This window comes from Rutilus rutilus (genome assembly GCF_951802725.1).
Source record: "Rutilus rutilus genome assembly, chromosome: 6".
In the NCBI taxonomy this organism is placed as follows: Eukaryota; Metazoa; Chordata; class Actinopteri; order Cypriniformes; family Leuciscidae; genus Rutilus; species Rutilus rutilus.
Genome location: NC_140214.1, coordinates 19090456 through 19108525, shown reverse-complemented (window position 1 = coordinate 19108525; position 18070 = coordinate 19090456). Strand labels below are relative to the sequence as shown.

Sequence of the window (18070 nt, the reverse complement as noted above, 5' to 3'; positions counted from 1 at the left end):
AATGACTTTAGACTTGACCACAAATTAACCTTTCTGTGGATGAATAAAGGCCTAGCGCTCTTCTTGTAAACACAATGCGGAAATGTTGGAAGGAAATCCATAAAAACATATTCTGACATCTTCTGTAAAGCAAAGCTTGTCTCAACACAGTCATGCTGCCCAGGCATATGATGTTGAGTAGAGAGGAGAACAGTGCTTTTGTGGATGAGTAGAAATGTAAATAAATGTTGGATTACTTTGTCATTCTTTGCTCGGCTTGATTTTGATTCCAGACAAGGAATTCAGGGTCGTACCTATCAGGAGACAGGCAGAGAGAGAGACAGGGTAGGTGTCTAGCACAAAGGGATTTGACATTTTTAAAATAATATTTTTTTACGTTTAGCTGTCTTCTTGCTGCTGCATGAACATATTACACATTTGACTGTCAACATGCACTATAAAGCTTATTTGTTGCTGGTTTTTATTAAAGAGGGGTCTCACATAATGGAAAATAACTCCCATCCATATAATTCCAGTGTGAACCAGACAGTATAGACTGCAATAGCTTATTTTTGGGTGATATCAGGTGATCAGTGATATTTCACATTTCCAGTCAGTGCAAATACTGATATTTGTTAATTCCTCTGCATTCTACTTTTAGAAAAAAAAAAAAATTCCAATACATCTCTCAAGACAATCATCTAGATCAGGGGTTTTCAACCTTTAGTTATTAATTGAACACCACAACAATAAATAGCACAACGCAAAATGTGTCATTATTACTTTTCATTCCGCTTTCTAAAGACTGATTTGAAATGTTTCCATTGAGGGAAAAAAACCTGAACATTTATTTAAATTGAACTGAAAATGTTTTTGTACGGTTTATGTCCAATATTAATCGAACAGTGAGTAGAAAAAATGCTGCCAACTCAATACTAAGTAAATACTGTCCAAATAATTTGTTTTGGCTTTAGAACAATGACAATATAAAATCTATTTAATTTTGGAAACATGTTTCTTGTGTAATAGCACTAATATTCCTGTACAAATTTCACATATTAAAAACTGTTATTTATATGAAAATGTATTGCAGTGATTACCATATTTATGGGTCCTTTGTGTCATTAAAAAGTTTGAATGCCTCTGATCTAGATGTTCCTGTTTCTTCATTAGATGTACAATATGTTATAATGCAGTGTCTTATGTATACACAATATTTTGAAACAAATAATTTTTTAGTTAAACAAATGCTGTTTCACATATAATTTGCAAGGATTTTGGTGATAGACTGCGGCCGGTATGGTTGCCAGACCCACCCTTTAATATACCAAACACTATTAGTGAACCAAAGATAACAGACGACATTGTTTGACATGTTCTGAAACAGTTTGAAATTGTCTGTGCATATCTGTGCATTTGTTTGCAGCCAGTAAATGCAATGCATCACACGTCATACCACCTCTACCATAACCACTAGCAGTGAGAAGACATGGGAGAAAAACAAAAGAATGAGGGGTCAACAGAAGGGATGGCAAAAATCAACTAAAACAAGGTCAAATTAGCAGAAAAAGCAAGCAAACAAAAAAAGAGAGAAGTCATACAGTACTTTAGTTCACAAGAGATGATTGTCAATGGCCTCTCAGCACATCAAATTAATGTCACAGGATAAAACCAAAAATATGCTTAATACCAATATAAAGATAGAGTGAAAAGGTGGAACTGACTACCTCTCTATAAAATCATGCGCTATCATTTCTGAAGATGTTTACTTTTGTGACAAATGTGCAATAGGTTTTTGTGATTTTGGATTTTGTTAGTATACAGTACACAGGCAATCTGAGGTACTATAGGAAGTGAGGTCATGTGAAGTCTGATTCATGCTGTAGAGGAGAGTGGAAAAAGATGCGTCACCCCGTTAATCTAAACATACTAAACATTTATTTATTTATTTTTACATGTGACCATATATTTGAAAAGAGCCAATCATATACAGCTGATGGTGATTGAAAGATGCAGATAAATAGTGAGGATTTCATTTTAAAATATATTTAATATGGATTCATTTTAATTGTATAAAACTATGAAATTTCTTTAGTAAAAGATTCATTAGGTACATTACCGTTCAAAAGTTTGGGTCAGTAATTATAATTTTTTTTCACTTTCATTCAGGAAGGATGCATTAAATTGATAAAAAGAGAGAAAGATATTAAAATGTTACAAAAGTAAGATTTATGTTTCAAAAATTTCTATTTTATTAAAAATCAAAGAATCCTGAAAAAATCATGGTTTACACAAAAGTATTCAGCAGCACAACTGTTTACAACATTGATAATAAGAAAGAGTCACAAAGCACCATAATATAATAATTTTTGAAGTACTAATCTCTGTTGAAATGTAGCTAATTTCATTTTTGCTATCGCAGGAATACATTACATTTTAAAATAGAAAACAGTTATTTTAATTGTAATAATATTTCACTATATTGGTTTTACTGTATTTATGATCTGATAAATGTAGCCTTGGTAAGCATAAGAGACTTCTTTCAAAAACATAAACAATTCCTACAAACCCTACACCTTTGAACGGTACCATATCTCTGGGACAAAGTCTGTCAGATGCTTTGTAATACTGATAGTGAACATACAATACATTATAAAATGTTGAAAATTATTTCACAAAATTTAAATATGTAGTGAAAGTTGTCCTGGGGTGCGTTTCCCGAAAGCATCGTTGGCCAACTATGGTCGCAAGTTCCGTCGTTACCAATAGAGTTCAATGGACATTGCGATGAACTTGCGACCATAGTTGGCCAACGATGCTTTCGGGAAACGCACCCCTGGCCGTTTTATGAAAATGCAAATGGTTCACATATTTACCCCTAACAGACTAAAACTTTTTTTAGAAGTCATATTACCATGGCTATGTTACAGATGGTTTATTTTGGATACAGTTGCCATTAGACATTCTGAAATGTCATTAGCTGTATTAGTTCTCTTTTTTCCTTGCCCAAGCACAAATTAAACTTAACAGTGGCACAGCTTACACCACTCTCCCCAACAATGTCTTCATTGACAACTTGTGCATGTGAAGCTCTATTTGATTTGTAAATCACACAGCACGTCAGTTCGGCTCTAATTCTCACTAACTGGGTCAGATCTCCGTGTGCCGTTCTTTCAAGATGTATTAGACAAAGGGAGGACTCACCTGGGGTCCTTCTGGATGCTGTCCACAGAGGGTGACCTGACCAGGGTAGCTTCCGGGGGCAAAGCAGGCCCCGATTTGCTGTAGGGTGAGTCTGTGGAGGGGCAGAATTGTAGTGTACGGTAGGGGTTGGCATAGTCGGCGGTGGAGGCACCAGGGCCAGTAGCGTAGCCGGAACGGGGGAATGTTCCCGTGGCGTTCTGGCTTCCAGTGCGCTGCAAGGGTATGGAGTCAACACCGGGAGAGGAAGGGGCTACAACAGGAGAGTAGGGACAGAGCAGAAAGTTCAGGACCTGGTCACAAAACTGGTTCATTGGATCTTTGGGTGCAGAAAAAGGTGGAAAAACGTTACATGTTGACCAGGAATTACAATCAAAAGAGAGGAGGAGGCGGAGGAGGACAGAAGGAGCAAAACAAAACAGAAAGGATGTTAAACCAGTAAAATAACAAACTGGCCCATAATGATAGCTCTTCAGTAGGTGCTTTATTACTGTAGCTTGTCTGAGTGTCAATGCAAAACAGTTTTTTTCTCTCTGGCCTGCTTTTGTTCAGATTTGAATAGCTACCCAGAAACCACCACTGAGGGCTGTTCTTCCTGACGGCAGAGTTTTCCAGCTGACTGGAGCTCAGAGCCGTGCTGGAAACATTCCCGCTTTAAAGTCAACACGAACACGATTGCGCACGATTCATCTATTCACAATTTTAATAAATAAAAAAAGTTATCTTTTCTCTCTTTTTTTCATTTAATTAATTTATGTCAGCACCAAAGGCTATTATCATGGCAAAACCTGTGTAGTTTAACACACAATGACAAGCAATAAACAAACTCTTACAGCATACAAATTTTTATAAGATACTTCAATTTGATATCTGAAAATTTCACAAAAAAAAAATCCTGGTGGGACCTTTTTAAAAAACATGTAAATATTTTACATGATGTCACCATTCCCTTTTATTTTTCAAAATTTCCTTTTTTAGCTCCCTTCTATGGTATGCAATGTCCACTTTTCACAACCTATCAATTCTGAATTCATACCCTATCCCATAGCATAATCCATATTCGGTTCGACCCGGAAATACATTAGGTTATGGAAGAAAAATGAGTTACGAACAGCATTTGATGTTGACCCTCAATACCAGTCAGGTGCACAAGTTTGATTGCAAAGGTTCAAGGCAGAGGTCTTCAATCCTGCTCCTGGAGGGCCACTGTCCTTTTACAGTTTAGTTCCAACCTGCTTCAGCACGATTCTGAAGAGCTATTCAAGCGATTCTGAAGAGCTTGATGAGCTGATTCAGGTGTGTTTGATTAGGGTTGGAACTAAACTTTGCAGGACAGTGGCCCTCCAGGAGCAGGATTGAAGACCTCTGGTTCAAGGTATAGTTCACCCAAAATTTTTAATGCTACCATTTACTCGCCCTCATGTCATGCTTAACCTGTATAACTTTCTTTCAGCAGATATTTTGAAAAGCGTTGGGGTCAAAAACAAACATGGACCCCACTGACTATCTTTGCACAAAAAAACGGACTTTTTAAAAAATAGTTTCCTTTATGTTCCACAGAAGAAAGAAAGTCATGCAGGTTTGAAACAACATGAGGGTGAGTAAACGAGTCAATTATTTTTGACTGAACTGCTCCCTTTCCTTGCATACCTGCTTGTTATGGCTGAACAAGTAGAAACCCATTTAGCCTGCAAAAGTGTAATAAAAGTGTAGGAACGTCTGTGCTTTTATAGTTTATAGTTGTAATGATATATTACATTCAGCTCAACTGGTAAAACAAAATGTGAACACAAGTATATTTACTTTAAAACCTTTAAAGCAAAACTTGTTACTATCTGATACTGCTAAAGTGATGATGTATGGTTGCTCACAGCTATTAATTGGGCACAAGGGAAAACACTTCTATTCTGAACAAAAATAAAGCTGAAACAAGCCTCTTATTTCATAAATGCACAGTCTGTACAAGAGCCATAATGTTCTAGATGAAAAGATTTTGTTGTTGACTTTAAATTGTTAGAGAACCTGATGTCTGCCATCTTACCCTGGCCTTGATTGAAGTTTCTCAGGGGGGCTTTCTGATAGACTCTGTCCTCATAAATGGGGTCGATGTGGTGCTCAGGAGACTGCAGGGGTCTGAGCTCTGAGCCCAGGTGACTGTGCTGACTGCTGTACGAACCCCTAGAACCTACATCATGGACAAAGGCAGATTCTCAAGCACAAAGATGCTATAAATGTACAATAGTGTCAAATTCTTATCCCCCTGTCTGATGATATCAAACACCCGCTAAGAGTGAAAATAACCAGTGCTTATGTGTTTTTGGTAGTGCTACTACTAAACAGAAAGGCTGTATCCGGCAAAGAGCACTGACCTGCCAGACTGCCAGGTCTCTGGAGTGTGGCGTTGGCGTACAGATCATGAGAGATTTTGTACTGATCGGTGGTGTGCATCATTCTCTTGGTGGGGGACAGAGTGGCGTAGCTTCCTACTGCAGCGCTGAGCTGGTGTAGCGGAGACGAGCTGGAGCCATTGCCCGGTCCGACCATGTGCAGCGGTGAAGAGGACGACCCTCCTCCCACCGCCATGTTGATGGGAGAGCTGGTGCTGTAGGACTTGGCTAGCCGGCTCGGGGACTGCTTGGGCGACGACACCCGCGCCAGAGTGGCGTAGCTGGGCATGTCGGAGGCTGAGCCCAGCCTCTGCAGTTTGGAGGGGGAGCCCAAAGCCTGCATGGAAAAGGGAGAGCTCACTCGCTGGGCTGGTAGAGTGGAGCAGGAATAGTTTACAGGGGCTGTTGGCGGATCGTCAGGCATGTGGAATGCACTGCCATGACTCTGGGCAAAGGAGTCTCGAGAATGGGCCCGGGCGGCTGTCTCTCTGGCAGCCAGCTGGGCAACACGATTAGACGTCACCTGGAGGTAAGTGACATGTAAAGAGCTAGAATTTCACTCATCTAGGAGCTATGAGCTAAGTGATGGTGACCGACATGACATTTTCAAAGGGAAAAAGGGGTGAATTCGCTAAATGCTTGCGCCACTTTTTAGCGTGTGGTAATTCAGTAGAAAGACACCTCGCAGTCTAGTATAAATGCAAATGAGTATTTCAATTAAGTCAGTGTCATTCTTTTGAATTCATCTGAATTCACTGCACTGTTAATCTTGTCAATGAAATTACTAACAAAAATGTTTGTTTCCGAAAATGAAAAAAGTGCATCACGGTGAACAATTTTTAATTAAATTATACTACTGACGAAAATATGAAGAAAAATAACACCACACTGACAATGTTTTTTCATGTTTTTGTTAAAAGTTTATGGAGCCCTGCACATGGGACAAAAAAAACATGGGAAACAAATCTACATATTAATTTGTTCCCTCAATTTAGAGAAATTGTGGTACTAATTTGTGATTGTCCGAATTTGTACAAGGCCACGTTTTAACTAAAATAAGTAAACTAATTAATAAAACGTTACCAGAAATAAAGTCGTTGGAATGAGTTCTTAATTTTAAGCCACAATTTCTATTTTTTTCCACACGTCATATATGGGGCTCTGTAAATTTTAAAGTGCATCAACTTTTAACAAAAAATTTAAAATGCAGTGTTATTTTTATAAATAAAATGACTAAAATGAATGAATATGACATAACGAAATTTTAACAAAATTTTAAGGATGTTTTCATCAAAAGACAAAGGCCATGACTGAACAAAAGGTGTGAAAATGAACACTGATCAGGCACTAAATAAATGAAGGTAGCACATGCACAAAAACGGCACTATTAGCAGACGCAATTCTTAGTGAATTCCCCCAGAGGGTCTTCTCGTAAAAACAGGTGGCAAAGTTTAAGACAAAAGTGTCAAAATCAGAGTTTTTAAAAAGAGATGAATCCCCACCTGATTATAGCTATGTAAGGCTCCTCCCACCTGACCACTGCGCGGGGGCTGGGAGGCCGACAGGTCGCCGAGGGCCAGGGTCTGGTTGCTATGGTAACTGACTGGATAGGGAAAGGTGCCCTCTTGATTATTGAGCTGCAAAGCACTCTGAGAGAGGATGCCTGGTCCTGTGAAGAGGAAATTTGGGAGAAAGAGAAATACTATTAGTTTGACAATCACTTTTTTATATCCAACAGAGATGAAGAATTGCAGTTGGTCTTCTTTATTTGCATACTGAATTGTCTGTGGTTTTGTCATCTTTGCATATATTTAACCATGTTTAACTTCCTTTGCAGTGACTGTTGATTCTTGTGTGCAGCCAACAGAAAACAAGATACATGATGATTGCCATGACAATGTCTAATCGGCATGAATCAGCATTACATTTACATAGATTCAAAGCCTAAAATCTAAACATGCATAAAACGTTATTTCTTTTGCAGCCTTGCGAGCTCAGGTATTTCCTTCAGGAGATGCAAATCTTGTTACCCTCTCTTCTCTGTCCATTTAATTCCCCTCACCTCATTTTACCTTCGTAAAATTGGTTAATTGCTTTACCATTTCATCTCATATTCTTTCATTGTCTTCCAGCCTCCATCCCCAGTATTTTCTCTTCTCTGTTTTACTTTCTTTTATACTGCTCATTATTTCAAGCCTCACAGTGAGTAGATGGACAGAAAAGGCATGCATAATTAATCACTGCTGGAAGACACTCAATGAGCACACATTCAGGAAAATGGGGTCAGCATGAACACAAATCGCAGTCCCTTCTCTTTACTCGGCCCTCCTGTGCAGACACTGTACCAAATAGCAGTGATTCCCAGACCTGTTTAGTCTACAGTATGTCACCCACAGCCACATTAATAAGGCACAGGCACTCTAAGAAAGGTGTTCCTATGAACTCATCATTCAGAATTGTAATACATTTTTAAACTGGACACTACAAACATGATTCACTTTGAAACAAAAAAATATACTGTTGGGGAAAAACCAACTGATGTTTAACTCACCAACTGAAGTAGTTTGAGAAGCTGTAGAAACTTGCTTTATACATGTATTTAGTTTGATTGGCTGAGACATTTAATAAGATGAAAGTGTAAGTGAAACAAGAAAAACTGCAAACATTATAAGAGGCTAAGCATATGAGTATTTTCACTTTGCTAAAAGTCTCATTCACAAGCAAATAAAAAATGTAAATAAAATATTTGTAGTTGGAAGTTAAATGTAGCTTTTGACCATATTCACTTAAAATCCTACATAATAGTATAGTGTACAGTACATATATTCATATTTTATATTCATATACTGTATACACTACTGTTTAAAAGTGTGAGGTAAGATTTATATTTTTAAGAAATTAATACTTTTCTTCTCCATGGATCGATTAAACTGATCAAAAGTGACAGTAAAGACTAATAATGTTACAAAAAAAAAATCTTGAAAGAAAAATATGCTGTTTTCAGCATTGGTAATACTTCGAAATGTTTCTTAAGCAGCAAATCAGCATTTTAGAATGAATTCTGAAGGATCATGTGACACTGAAGACTAATAATTGAGCTGAAAATTCAGCTTTGATTTCAAATATGTTAAAATAAAAATAAAAATAAACTAAAACCAGCTAATAATGCTACTGTTTTTACTGGTGAGCATAAAATACAACTTTTAAAAAACAAAAAATCTTAATAACCCCAAACTTCTGAAAATAGTGCACATTATTAAAAACTTGAATAATCGATTAGTAAATCAATAATCAAAATTATTGTTAGTTTCAGCCCTATTTTAAAGCACAAAGCACAAAGCACAATCCAAATTCCTGTACCCTTGTGGTTTGTACCCGTTTGGCAATCACTGCCAAATAGCAGCACATATCACCTGTGTGCACAGACATGAATTTAAAAGCTGTTTAATCTCCGACAGCCTGCAAAGTCGATCATGATGGTGTGTGGTTTTGTGTCGTGTTAACCGAAGCTTATTGCTGCACTGTCAGGGCATGTTTCTCCTCTTCTGAGGATGTCTGACAGCACCAAAAGATGTTGCATCTTTTAAAGAGATGCCAAGTTGAAATGGCCTGACAGAAGCATTAATCTCTGTTTATGAAACATCTACATGCCACAACATGCTGTAAGATGAATCAAAATTATAAAACAACTTATTTTAGCGATATTCACATGCTATATTTTCATCTGTGATGCTGTTTCAAACAAAAACAGGCCACAAGTATTAAGATTAAAATAAAACCAATAAAGGCCTGTGGTCTATGAAAAGATTTCCCATAAATGGAGACACAAACACATCTAGACTATGTGACAGTGCGACTTCACAACCATTGAAGATCATAACTGGGTCATTTGAGATGGGTCATTTCAAATGACCCAGTAATATCAGAAACTGGCTGACTGCGGTTATTGAAAATGGCTGGAGTTTACTATAACCACTTTAGCCACTATCAGATTCAAAAGAGGCACATTTACAGTAAGAGCTGAAAGTTTCATAAATGCAGTCTCAACCCAAGCGTCTCAGACATCTTAAGATGCCATTTGCTGCCATACAGAGTGGTAGTGCGGTGGAAGATCTGTGTCCAGGTGGCTGGTCACTTATCTTTTTGGGTGTGGGGTTTTATCTGCACACTATATGACCTGCATTTTAGATCAGAGCTGATAAATATTTCAGCTGAATTCTATTTATAACTCACAGCTAGAGAGAGTGAAACCACTACAAGCAAGTAAATAAATACAGAATACACTGTCTTGTAAGATGGCTCATTAAAAACCATTAAGGGTCCATGTACACTGATTTATTTAGCAGTTTGCTCAATATTTCATGTTCTACGATACTTTGGTTGAAGTTTCCTGTAGTTTAGTCTGCTTACTTAAAGCTATGTCAAACATTACTGAAAGTTGTATTACGCGGCAAAGATCACAGACGGCCCCAGATTATTGTTGTTCAACATTCATTATTCGTTAAAACATCACACTCTTACTTGATCTGGACAAACTGAGCATCATTAGAAAGGTTTAAGACTCCAGCTTCAATATTTGACCACTGTTTATGATTAAACTGGTTTGCAGTGACATTCATTTCTTAATTTATGCCATGAGTGCAAAATAATTAATCTGTAACGTTCGTTATTTTGAATAGAAATCATCACCACTCATAAAGCATTAATTCATGTCTTCTCCGGTTTATTTGTGTTCAAATACATGCAGCACCCGCCAGGGCTATTAGTCTAATGGTGCGCATATTTGGAGAAATAATGATTAATCAGATTAGTCAGTTATTGACACCAATGGCTAGTGAAAATTATGTGCAGTGTATCTGTAATAATTAAAACTAGATTAAAACCAGCTGTAGATATTGGAGCCATGATCAGAAACCAAGATAAATATAAGTATAGTGCACTTTTTAACTTTTAGAAGTACACTAGCATACTGACTGATTCAAAGTACATGAACATGGATATGCTTTGGTGAGCATAAGAGACTAAATTCCTTTAAAAAAACATAAAGACCCCAAGTTTTGAAAGGTAGTGTATTTCTACCTGATCTAACCCCATCAGAATTTATTTTTGTATGTATAACATTATATATTGATTCTAAATCTGGCATTTTAAATAATATTTAATGTTAAGATGTCACCACATTGACAAACCAAACGTTGGGCTAAAAATATAATTAAAAAATTTAACCAAACGTCAGGGTTTGTCCATATTTGACACAACCCAGCATTTTTTAGAGTCTATGGACACCTTTTTTACACTATATCTCAACCTCCTTTAAACACTGAGAAACTGAGCCTTTGAAAAATATCATATTTAATCAGTTCAGATGAAGTCTGATATTCTCAGCAGGGTGAATATACTTGTTTCCTTAAAAACTCTGTTGAGAAATCACCCGTAATTCATGCATTAAGCTACTAGCATGCATAATAAGGGAGATTGGGAGGTTAACTGATGAATTTCACAAAGCTGGAGAATATAGCAAGCTCATGTGAATACACTCTACAGAGCAACACCTGCAAGCTCATATTATGGGCTGTTACACATGCATTTCTGACTGAGAGCCCTCAGAGAATGTCAATTATCAATCATTTCATCTTAAGATCACAACTCTGCAGGATCAGAACATTTAGGAGTCATTAACATAGTTCAGTCTCAGTAATTTCTTAATTGTGTTAAACTTCCAGCATTTAAAAGTGCTCCTTACTTTCGCCTGTAGTGAATTCCTGTGCATCCAGAATACCAGACTCTTGAAGAGATCGGATGCAGGAATCTACAAGTTCCAGACCTGTGGTGAGCTCCTCCTCTATATCCTTCTGTCCGTCTGTGAACAAAGACATGAGAGGTAACTTCATCTAGCAGGCGTTTGATAAAACTAATAGAATTACCTAAGGCAAAAAATAAAGCAGCTCCCTCCCTACAATAATGAGTGTTTCAATAGTCTGGTAGTTACCCAGCAAGGACAAAATGTTTTACAGTGTTAATTGCAGTTAGGTTAAGCTGAAATAAAATGCTTTAAAAAAAACATTCACCTATAATTTAAAAATGTGCATTATGCAAATGTGCAGTTTACATATTCAAATCGACGTTTTATTTAGGTTTTGAAATCTGTACATCTGAATGAGACATTTAAAAAATGCAGTGAAAATATTTGTATTCACAGAATGAAGGTTTATGACCAAAAACCATATAGGGTAGCCTGTGAACATTTAAATAAAAACTGGATTAAAAAATACATTTGAAAGAAATATGACAAAAAGACACCACTTGAGTCTTGTATTTGATCTCTATATGTATCTGAAGCATTGTGACAATACGTATTATGTTAAAAAAACACACCCCATCTGACGTATTAAGGCCAATTCACACTGTACTGACAGACGGTGACCAATGTACACAATCACCAGATTACAGTATGTCACTTCTCAGACATTCCACGACACGACAAACACTGATTGAACATGAAAACAAGCGCCATCCAATGCCAACAGACGCCGACAGGGGTAACATACTGATCCGACAAAGTGTCTGTTGCCGTTGGTCGGCGTCTGTCGGTTTGGTGTGAATTGGCCTTAAATTATACTGAATAAAATGATATCACAACATTTTTATAATGTACAGTAGTTGTGATAGTCCTATTTTTAGGGCCAAAACTGGCATGAACTAAAACCATACAAATTTACAGTACAAAACCAACTGAGGAATCGACTAAATCTTTTTCTATTTGAACTAGCCTGCATGGAAATGAGATGCTTAATCTGGTTTTGTTTTGATTCTTCATCAAGAACCCAGTATTTTAAAGAGTGTGGCGTGACCGCAAGCTCATGAATCATTTATGTGCTGCACTGCTCCTGCTCTTCAATCTCAGCCTCTCCACTATGTTTTATGTTCTGGAAGGCAGAGGTTGTCATCTTGGGCTAACGTTTTGCTGTAGCACAATCAATACAGTCAAAAGTCAACATGTTTCACTCTGACATGCACGGTTTACCACGTGGGCAGCTAGATTATGACAACTGTCAAAACGCATTTCAGAAGGTCCTCTTATACAACATTCACCTTCTTGTAAGGTTTCAAATCATTGATTTCAACACAATGGGCTGAAGAGCAAGAAAATTCTCATTTTAGCAAGATAACAGTTCAGTTACCTTGGTTGTTCCAGCGAAACTTCTCATCTGCAGAACTGTAGGATTAAGGATAGAATAGATTTAGATGCATCATCAACACAAACACTGAAGTGATGATAATATTTGTTATGGTAAAGCAGACACAAGAGCATCAGTAAGGTCAGGCATGATGGGGCCTAGTTTGCATTTTATCCCAACTGTGTTCAATGGTTCAGACTCAGTGAACAATTCCTTCATGGAACTTGCTTTCTGCACAGGATCATGTCACACTGGAAGGGCCCAATTTTACAGTAAATGTTTGTCTAAGGAGATTGTACGACTGTATGCGTGATTTTATGCACCTGTTATTAAGGGATATAAGTGAAATAGACATCTGCCATAACTTTGGAATCAGTAACAGAAAACGTTGTAATAATATTTCGCAATATTACTGTTTTTACTGTATTTTTATTACATAAAGAAGAAAAAATTTACCGACCCCAAAATACTCCTGGCTATGTGGTTTTACTAAATAAATACTTTGGCTTCCATAAACTACTTGTATAGCTGTTTTCCCATCAAGTACATAAATCTGTTTGCACACTTTCAGAATCACATAACTCGATCAATGAAGTATCATCTCAGTTGTAGAACACACAAACAGAAGCTATGATGATTATGGATTGGGTGGAAATAAAGGCTTGAGGATGAACGTCGAGTCACATACCCCTAATCAATGTCCGGGTTTGTCACCACACGGTATATAGTGGTCTGCTTTACCCGTAACGCTATCAGTAGGCTAAACGCTCACCCATTGTCCTTGGATCCTTACAGCAGCTGCTAAATCACTCTATTGATTTTCTTCCGGCGAGTGTGTAAGGATTCATTTTGTGAGGCAGTCTGTGTTTGTGCGGGGGGTGACTGATCGCAGAAGAAAACAAAACGCCATGTTAATAGGGCCACGGCGTTGTTCTCCTAAAACCCATTCATCACCGTTTCTTCCACGAACAATGCTATAGACAGAGACAGGCTCCCTGAGAGTGAGTAACAGAAATGAGCCACAAGGCATTTTTGCCGAACCCCCGTTTTAATGAGTGTGTTGACCTGCTTTCAAACAAGCATTAACTGTTTTCATCCTAAATAGCTCCCTATAAAAGACAATTACTGGCTAAATATGTCAGGTAATTACAGTACAAGCGAAATGAAATAAATAAGTCCTCTAAGGTAGATGAACACTGATTCAGTTGTGAGATATGATTATGAGTGCCTACAACATAAAATAAATTAATAAAAAAACAACTAATTGTTCCCATTGGCTGGAAATTGTCGTTCAATTTCCAGTATGCTATAAGACTGACAATTGTGATATCACTCTCGAAGACATCTGGCTAGATAACATCACATTGATGGCACAGAATGAGTCTGTCTTCGTGGGGATCATTAAAGCCTTTTGGGATGAAGATATTTTTCTCTCCCAAGATAATTACCTTGAGAATAATGACATGACAGATGAGGCAATCACAGCTGTGGGTCATTGTGTGGTCAGTAGTTAATCACTGTTCTTTATGTGCTCCATTTCCATATTGACTCAACATATTAGCTGAAACACTTGGAGCAATGTGATTTTCGACCGTTACAATTAGCACTCTGATTTAGTGTTCTTTGCCTCCATTCTAGCTAATTGTCTACTGTCACCATTATGTTCAGTTTGTTTAGTAATCATGGACTTTTAGTTTGCATTCACTAAGTTTCTGGCTCCCTTTGTTCCCGCCACTCCTTGGTTGTCATGGTTTCTGTCATTATAAGTTTGTTTGTATCAGCTGTGTGTCATTGAGTGCCTTGTTTGAGTTCCTATTTAAGTCATACCTTTTCTTCATTCAGTGTCCGGTAACGTTTGCGTTTAGTGTGTGTTGCTCAGCCTGATGGCAGTTATTTGGAGTATTATTATTAAAACTTTGTGTTGGATCTCTATTGTTCTTTGTCTGTTTTACAATTATTCAGAAGATAGAAATATCTTCTTGGTTTGTAAACAACAAACAAAGCGACGTGAACTGCAAACTAATGCTAAATTGATTAACTTGACAGTGTGTGTGTGTGTATTATAATATCACATTAGGTAAATCATTAACTGCATTAAATACAACATTTAAAATAATGTTAAAATATATAACGCAATGAATGCAGCATCCATTCATACATAGAACTTGGTAAAAAGATGGCATTAAAATATACTGTACCATGTTTATATTGTTTCTATATTAATTTGGAGATTCAGTGAGAAATTGTGTATTACAATATAAAATATATAACACATTTTAATGTTAGGTGCGATTAATTACAGAAAAATATGTGTGATTATTAATTAGTGATTTTTTTATTCATTTGACAGCACTAAATATACACACACACACACACACACACACACACACTTTAGATTAGGGAACACATGTTCACTACTAGGAGTTTTTCCTCAATAAACTCCAAATTGAGGATTATTGATAGTTATAAGGTCGTTGTTGTAGTGGCTATGTTTAGGTATTGGGTAGGGTAAAGGGATGTAGAATATGGTTATGCAGAATAAGGCATCAATATGTCCTTTATAAGTATAATATGTGCTTCATATGTATATAAGTACTCATAAACAAACAATATGCTAGTATTATGCATGCTAATAAACAACTAGATAATAGTGAATAGTGTTCCCTAATCTAAACTGTTACAGTATATACAGTATATATTATGGTAAAAGCAATCTTATACAAAAGATGAAAACTTTATTTTTTTTTTTCATTTGTGCTGTGGAACAAAACCTAGCTGCCCTATACTGCAGTAATACAAAATGTTTGTGTGTGTGTGTGTGTGTGTGTGTGTGTGTGTGTGTGTGTGTGTTTACAGTGTGTGTGTTTGTTACAGCCTGTTTGCTTTGGTTTGTCATGATAGGAGAAAGAAAGTTGAGATTGTGGTGTGAAAGAGTGAAAGTGTGTTATGAAAAGCTGGAACAAAGCTGAGAGCGGCTTTTGTTCACTGCTAACGTATGTGAAAAGAGTGAAAGAGGGAGGGAGAGAAAAAGGCTGTCCCTAAACCGCTGGGGGTCAATGAGTGCCTCCCAACTGACAGACAGAAAGATAGACGCAAGCCATCAAGAAAGAGAGATTGCTTGCTATTTTAAGCTAAATATATATATTATATAGAGAGGAAGGAATTTAAATGTAAAGTAAACACAGCTTATATCACCCCAAATAGTCTTGAAATTGAAAAGTAAGATTACACGCATGAAACAAACTGGTGATTTTCACAAGAGTTTGATCGAGGGGGTGGGGCTAACTACTTTCCCATGTCTTCAGTGTGGTGCACAGGCCATGCTGTCAGACAAAGCATGTGAAAGGGCTTCACGTGATTGTATTAATGAGTGCGGAGCAGAGGCACTCATCTGTAAGAGCCAGGCCACCCATTATTAAACTCTACATGAGTCTGACTAAAATAGTGCTTGTTAGTCCTGGTACTGTATGTGAGATATATAACATGGAGAGTAATTTATCATGAAACATTTCAGCTAAACAGATTGAATCTATTTAATCAATTTAGTCATTAGGGCTCCAAGATTAGTCCACCTAAAAATAAAAGAAATCTGTAAATTGTAAATTCAGACTTTATTTCTTCCATAGAACGCAAACTGTGAATTTAAGAATATCCTGCTCACTCCTTTCTTTATAATGAACGAGAATGTGAGCTGTCAGTGTTAAGCTTCAAAATGACTATAAAAGTATCATAAAAGTACAATTTTCCAAGTCTTCTAAAGCCATACGATATCTTTCTGTGAGGAACGGCCTGAAATTCATGTCATTTTGCCAAAAGAAGCACTCCTACAGTCCTTAAAAAGTCAGTTTAGCAAAAACATGAGGAAAACAGAAACAATGCTGTGTGGGCTTTTGGACTCTTCATGGAGTGATATACGCTACAAATCAAGAGAGATGTAACACAGTCCTTAGAGAGGAATACATTTCAATCCCAGTGCGAGAGAGCATCCCGTAATGAGAGAGCCCCTCTTGAAGTGCTGAATCATGGCCGTCTTTCTCACAGCAGAATTGTTTCAGAGGATATGAAAGCAATGGATGGTGCTGCACAGATGCTGTACAGCTGCTTTGTGATGGTGAACACTATTTTACAGTGTATTACTATGAATGACATGAAGGTAAAATACTTTCACTACAGATCACAGTAACATAAACACGAGTCCCCAGACACCTCTGCTGCCCTGGCTGCCACAAAATGGCTCTCGTCTGGAAACTGACTCATGAAAATTTAGTAGTAGTTTTAATATAGCAACACTCACTGTGGTAACTTGTTTACAAAAATGTAGTACTTATGTATATGGAATACCATTGTAATTAAAAGAAAACATTAATATTGTGAAATAATACTAGAATTCAAAATATTTTTTTCAAATTTATTTGTTAATTTATTGATTGCGAAGGTGAATTTTCAGCATCATTACTCCAGTCTTCAGTGTCAAATTATCCTTTGGAAATCATTCAAATATACTCATTTGGTGCTCAAATAACATTACTTATTATTATAAATGTTGAAAACAGTTAATATTTTTGTGGAAAAAATACACTTTTTTTCAGAATGCTTTCATTAATTGAAAGTTCAAAAGAACAATAATTGTATTTTGTGTCATTAGTACTAAGCAATCCAAATCAGTATTATGCAGTCCATGGTTTTGAATAAGTTACTACAAATACCACAGTTACACTATGGGTACTATTCAGTAACTATGGTAAATTCAGGTAAAGTCACTGCATTTCTACTTTAAATGTTTCAAAAGGAGTTTCCAGACTGATTTGGACTTGAAAAAAACAGATCCCAGTGTGCAGTAGCAAGGACAACAGCAGTTAGCCTGAGCAATTACAGGATCAATCACACATTTCCTATTGTAATTGTGCTTTCTGAAAGGACGGAATGTTATTTCGACTGCATCTGAGGATGTGGTGGCTCATTAGGCTGACAGTGTGAATGATGTCACATGTAGGGAGCTCAGTGGTTGAGATCTGCGCTATGCTAGGCCGATTTATTTAAAGGGGTCATGAACTGCATTGTTGTATTGTTTTATAATGTTTCCTGGGGTGCACTTATAATGTTGGTATGATTTTTACATAAAAATGGTCATAATTTGACCATAATTTGATGGTCATTTTTCCTACCTTGATTTCAGCCCTCTGATCTGAACGCTCTGTTTTAAGGGGCGTGTCTTCTGTGAGACTTCAGTGTAAACGCCCACTGCTGTGATTGGCTAACATCTTTGCATATGAAATGGCTAGTACTACATGTGGAACTCTCTCGAAAACGTTCACATTTTTACTA

General features: G+C 37.0%; 1 protein-coding gene across 6 annotated transcripts in view; it reads right to left on the bottom strand.

Moving 5' to 3' along the window:
• The window catches only part of ctnnd2b (catenin (cadherin-associated protein), delta 2b), a 91527-nt gene that overhangs the window by 35079 nt on the left and 38378 nt on the right, over nucleotides 1-18070 (bottom strand). For 4 of the 6 annotated variants that reach the window (XM_084412550.1, XM_084412549.1, XM_084412553.1 and 1 more), the window contains 7 exons: nucleotides 12749-12783; nucleotides 11311-11427; nucleotides 7070-7236; nucleotides 5550-6090; nucleotides 5222-5365; nucleotides 3184-3433; nucleotides 237-293 (listed from right to left, as the gene is read on the bottom strand). In XM_084412550.1, coding sequence (XP_084268676.1) covers nucleotides 237-293; nucleotides 3184-3433; nucleotides 5222-5365; nucleotides 5550-6090; nucleotides 7070-7236; nucleotides 11311-11427; nucleotides 12749-12783 — 1311 coding nt within the window. The remainder of the gene's footprint in view (nucleotides 1-236; nucleotides 294-3183; nucleotides 3434-5221; nucleotides 5366-5549; nucleotides 6091-7069; nucleotides 7237-11310; nucleotides 11428-12748; nucleotides 12784-18070) is intronic. The other 2 variants (XM_084412554.1, XM_084412551.1) reach the window with 2 other exon arrangements.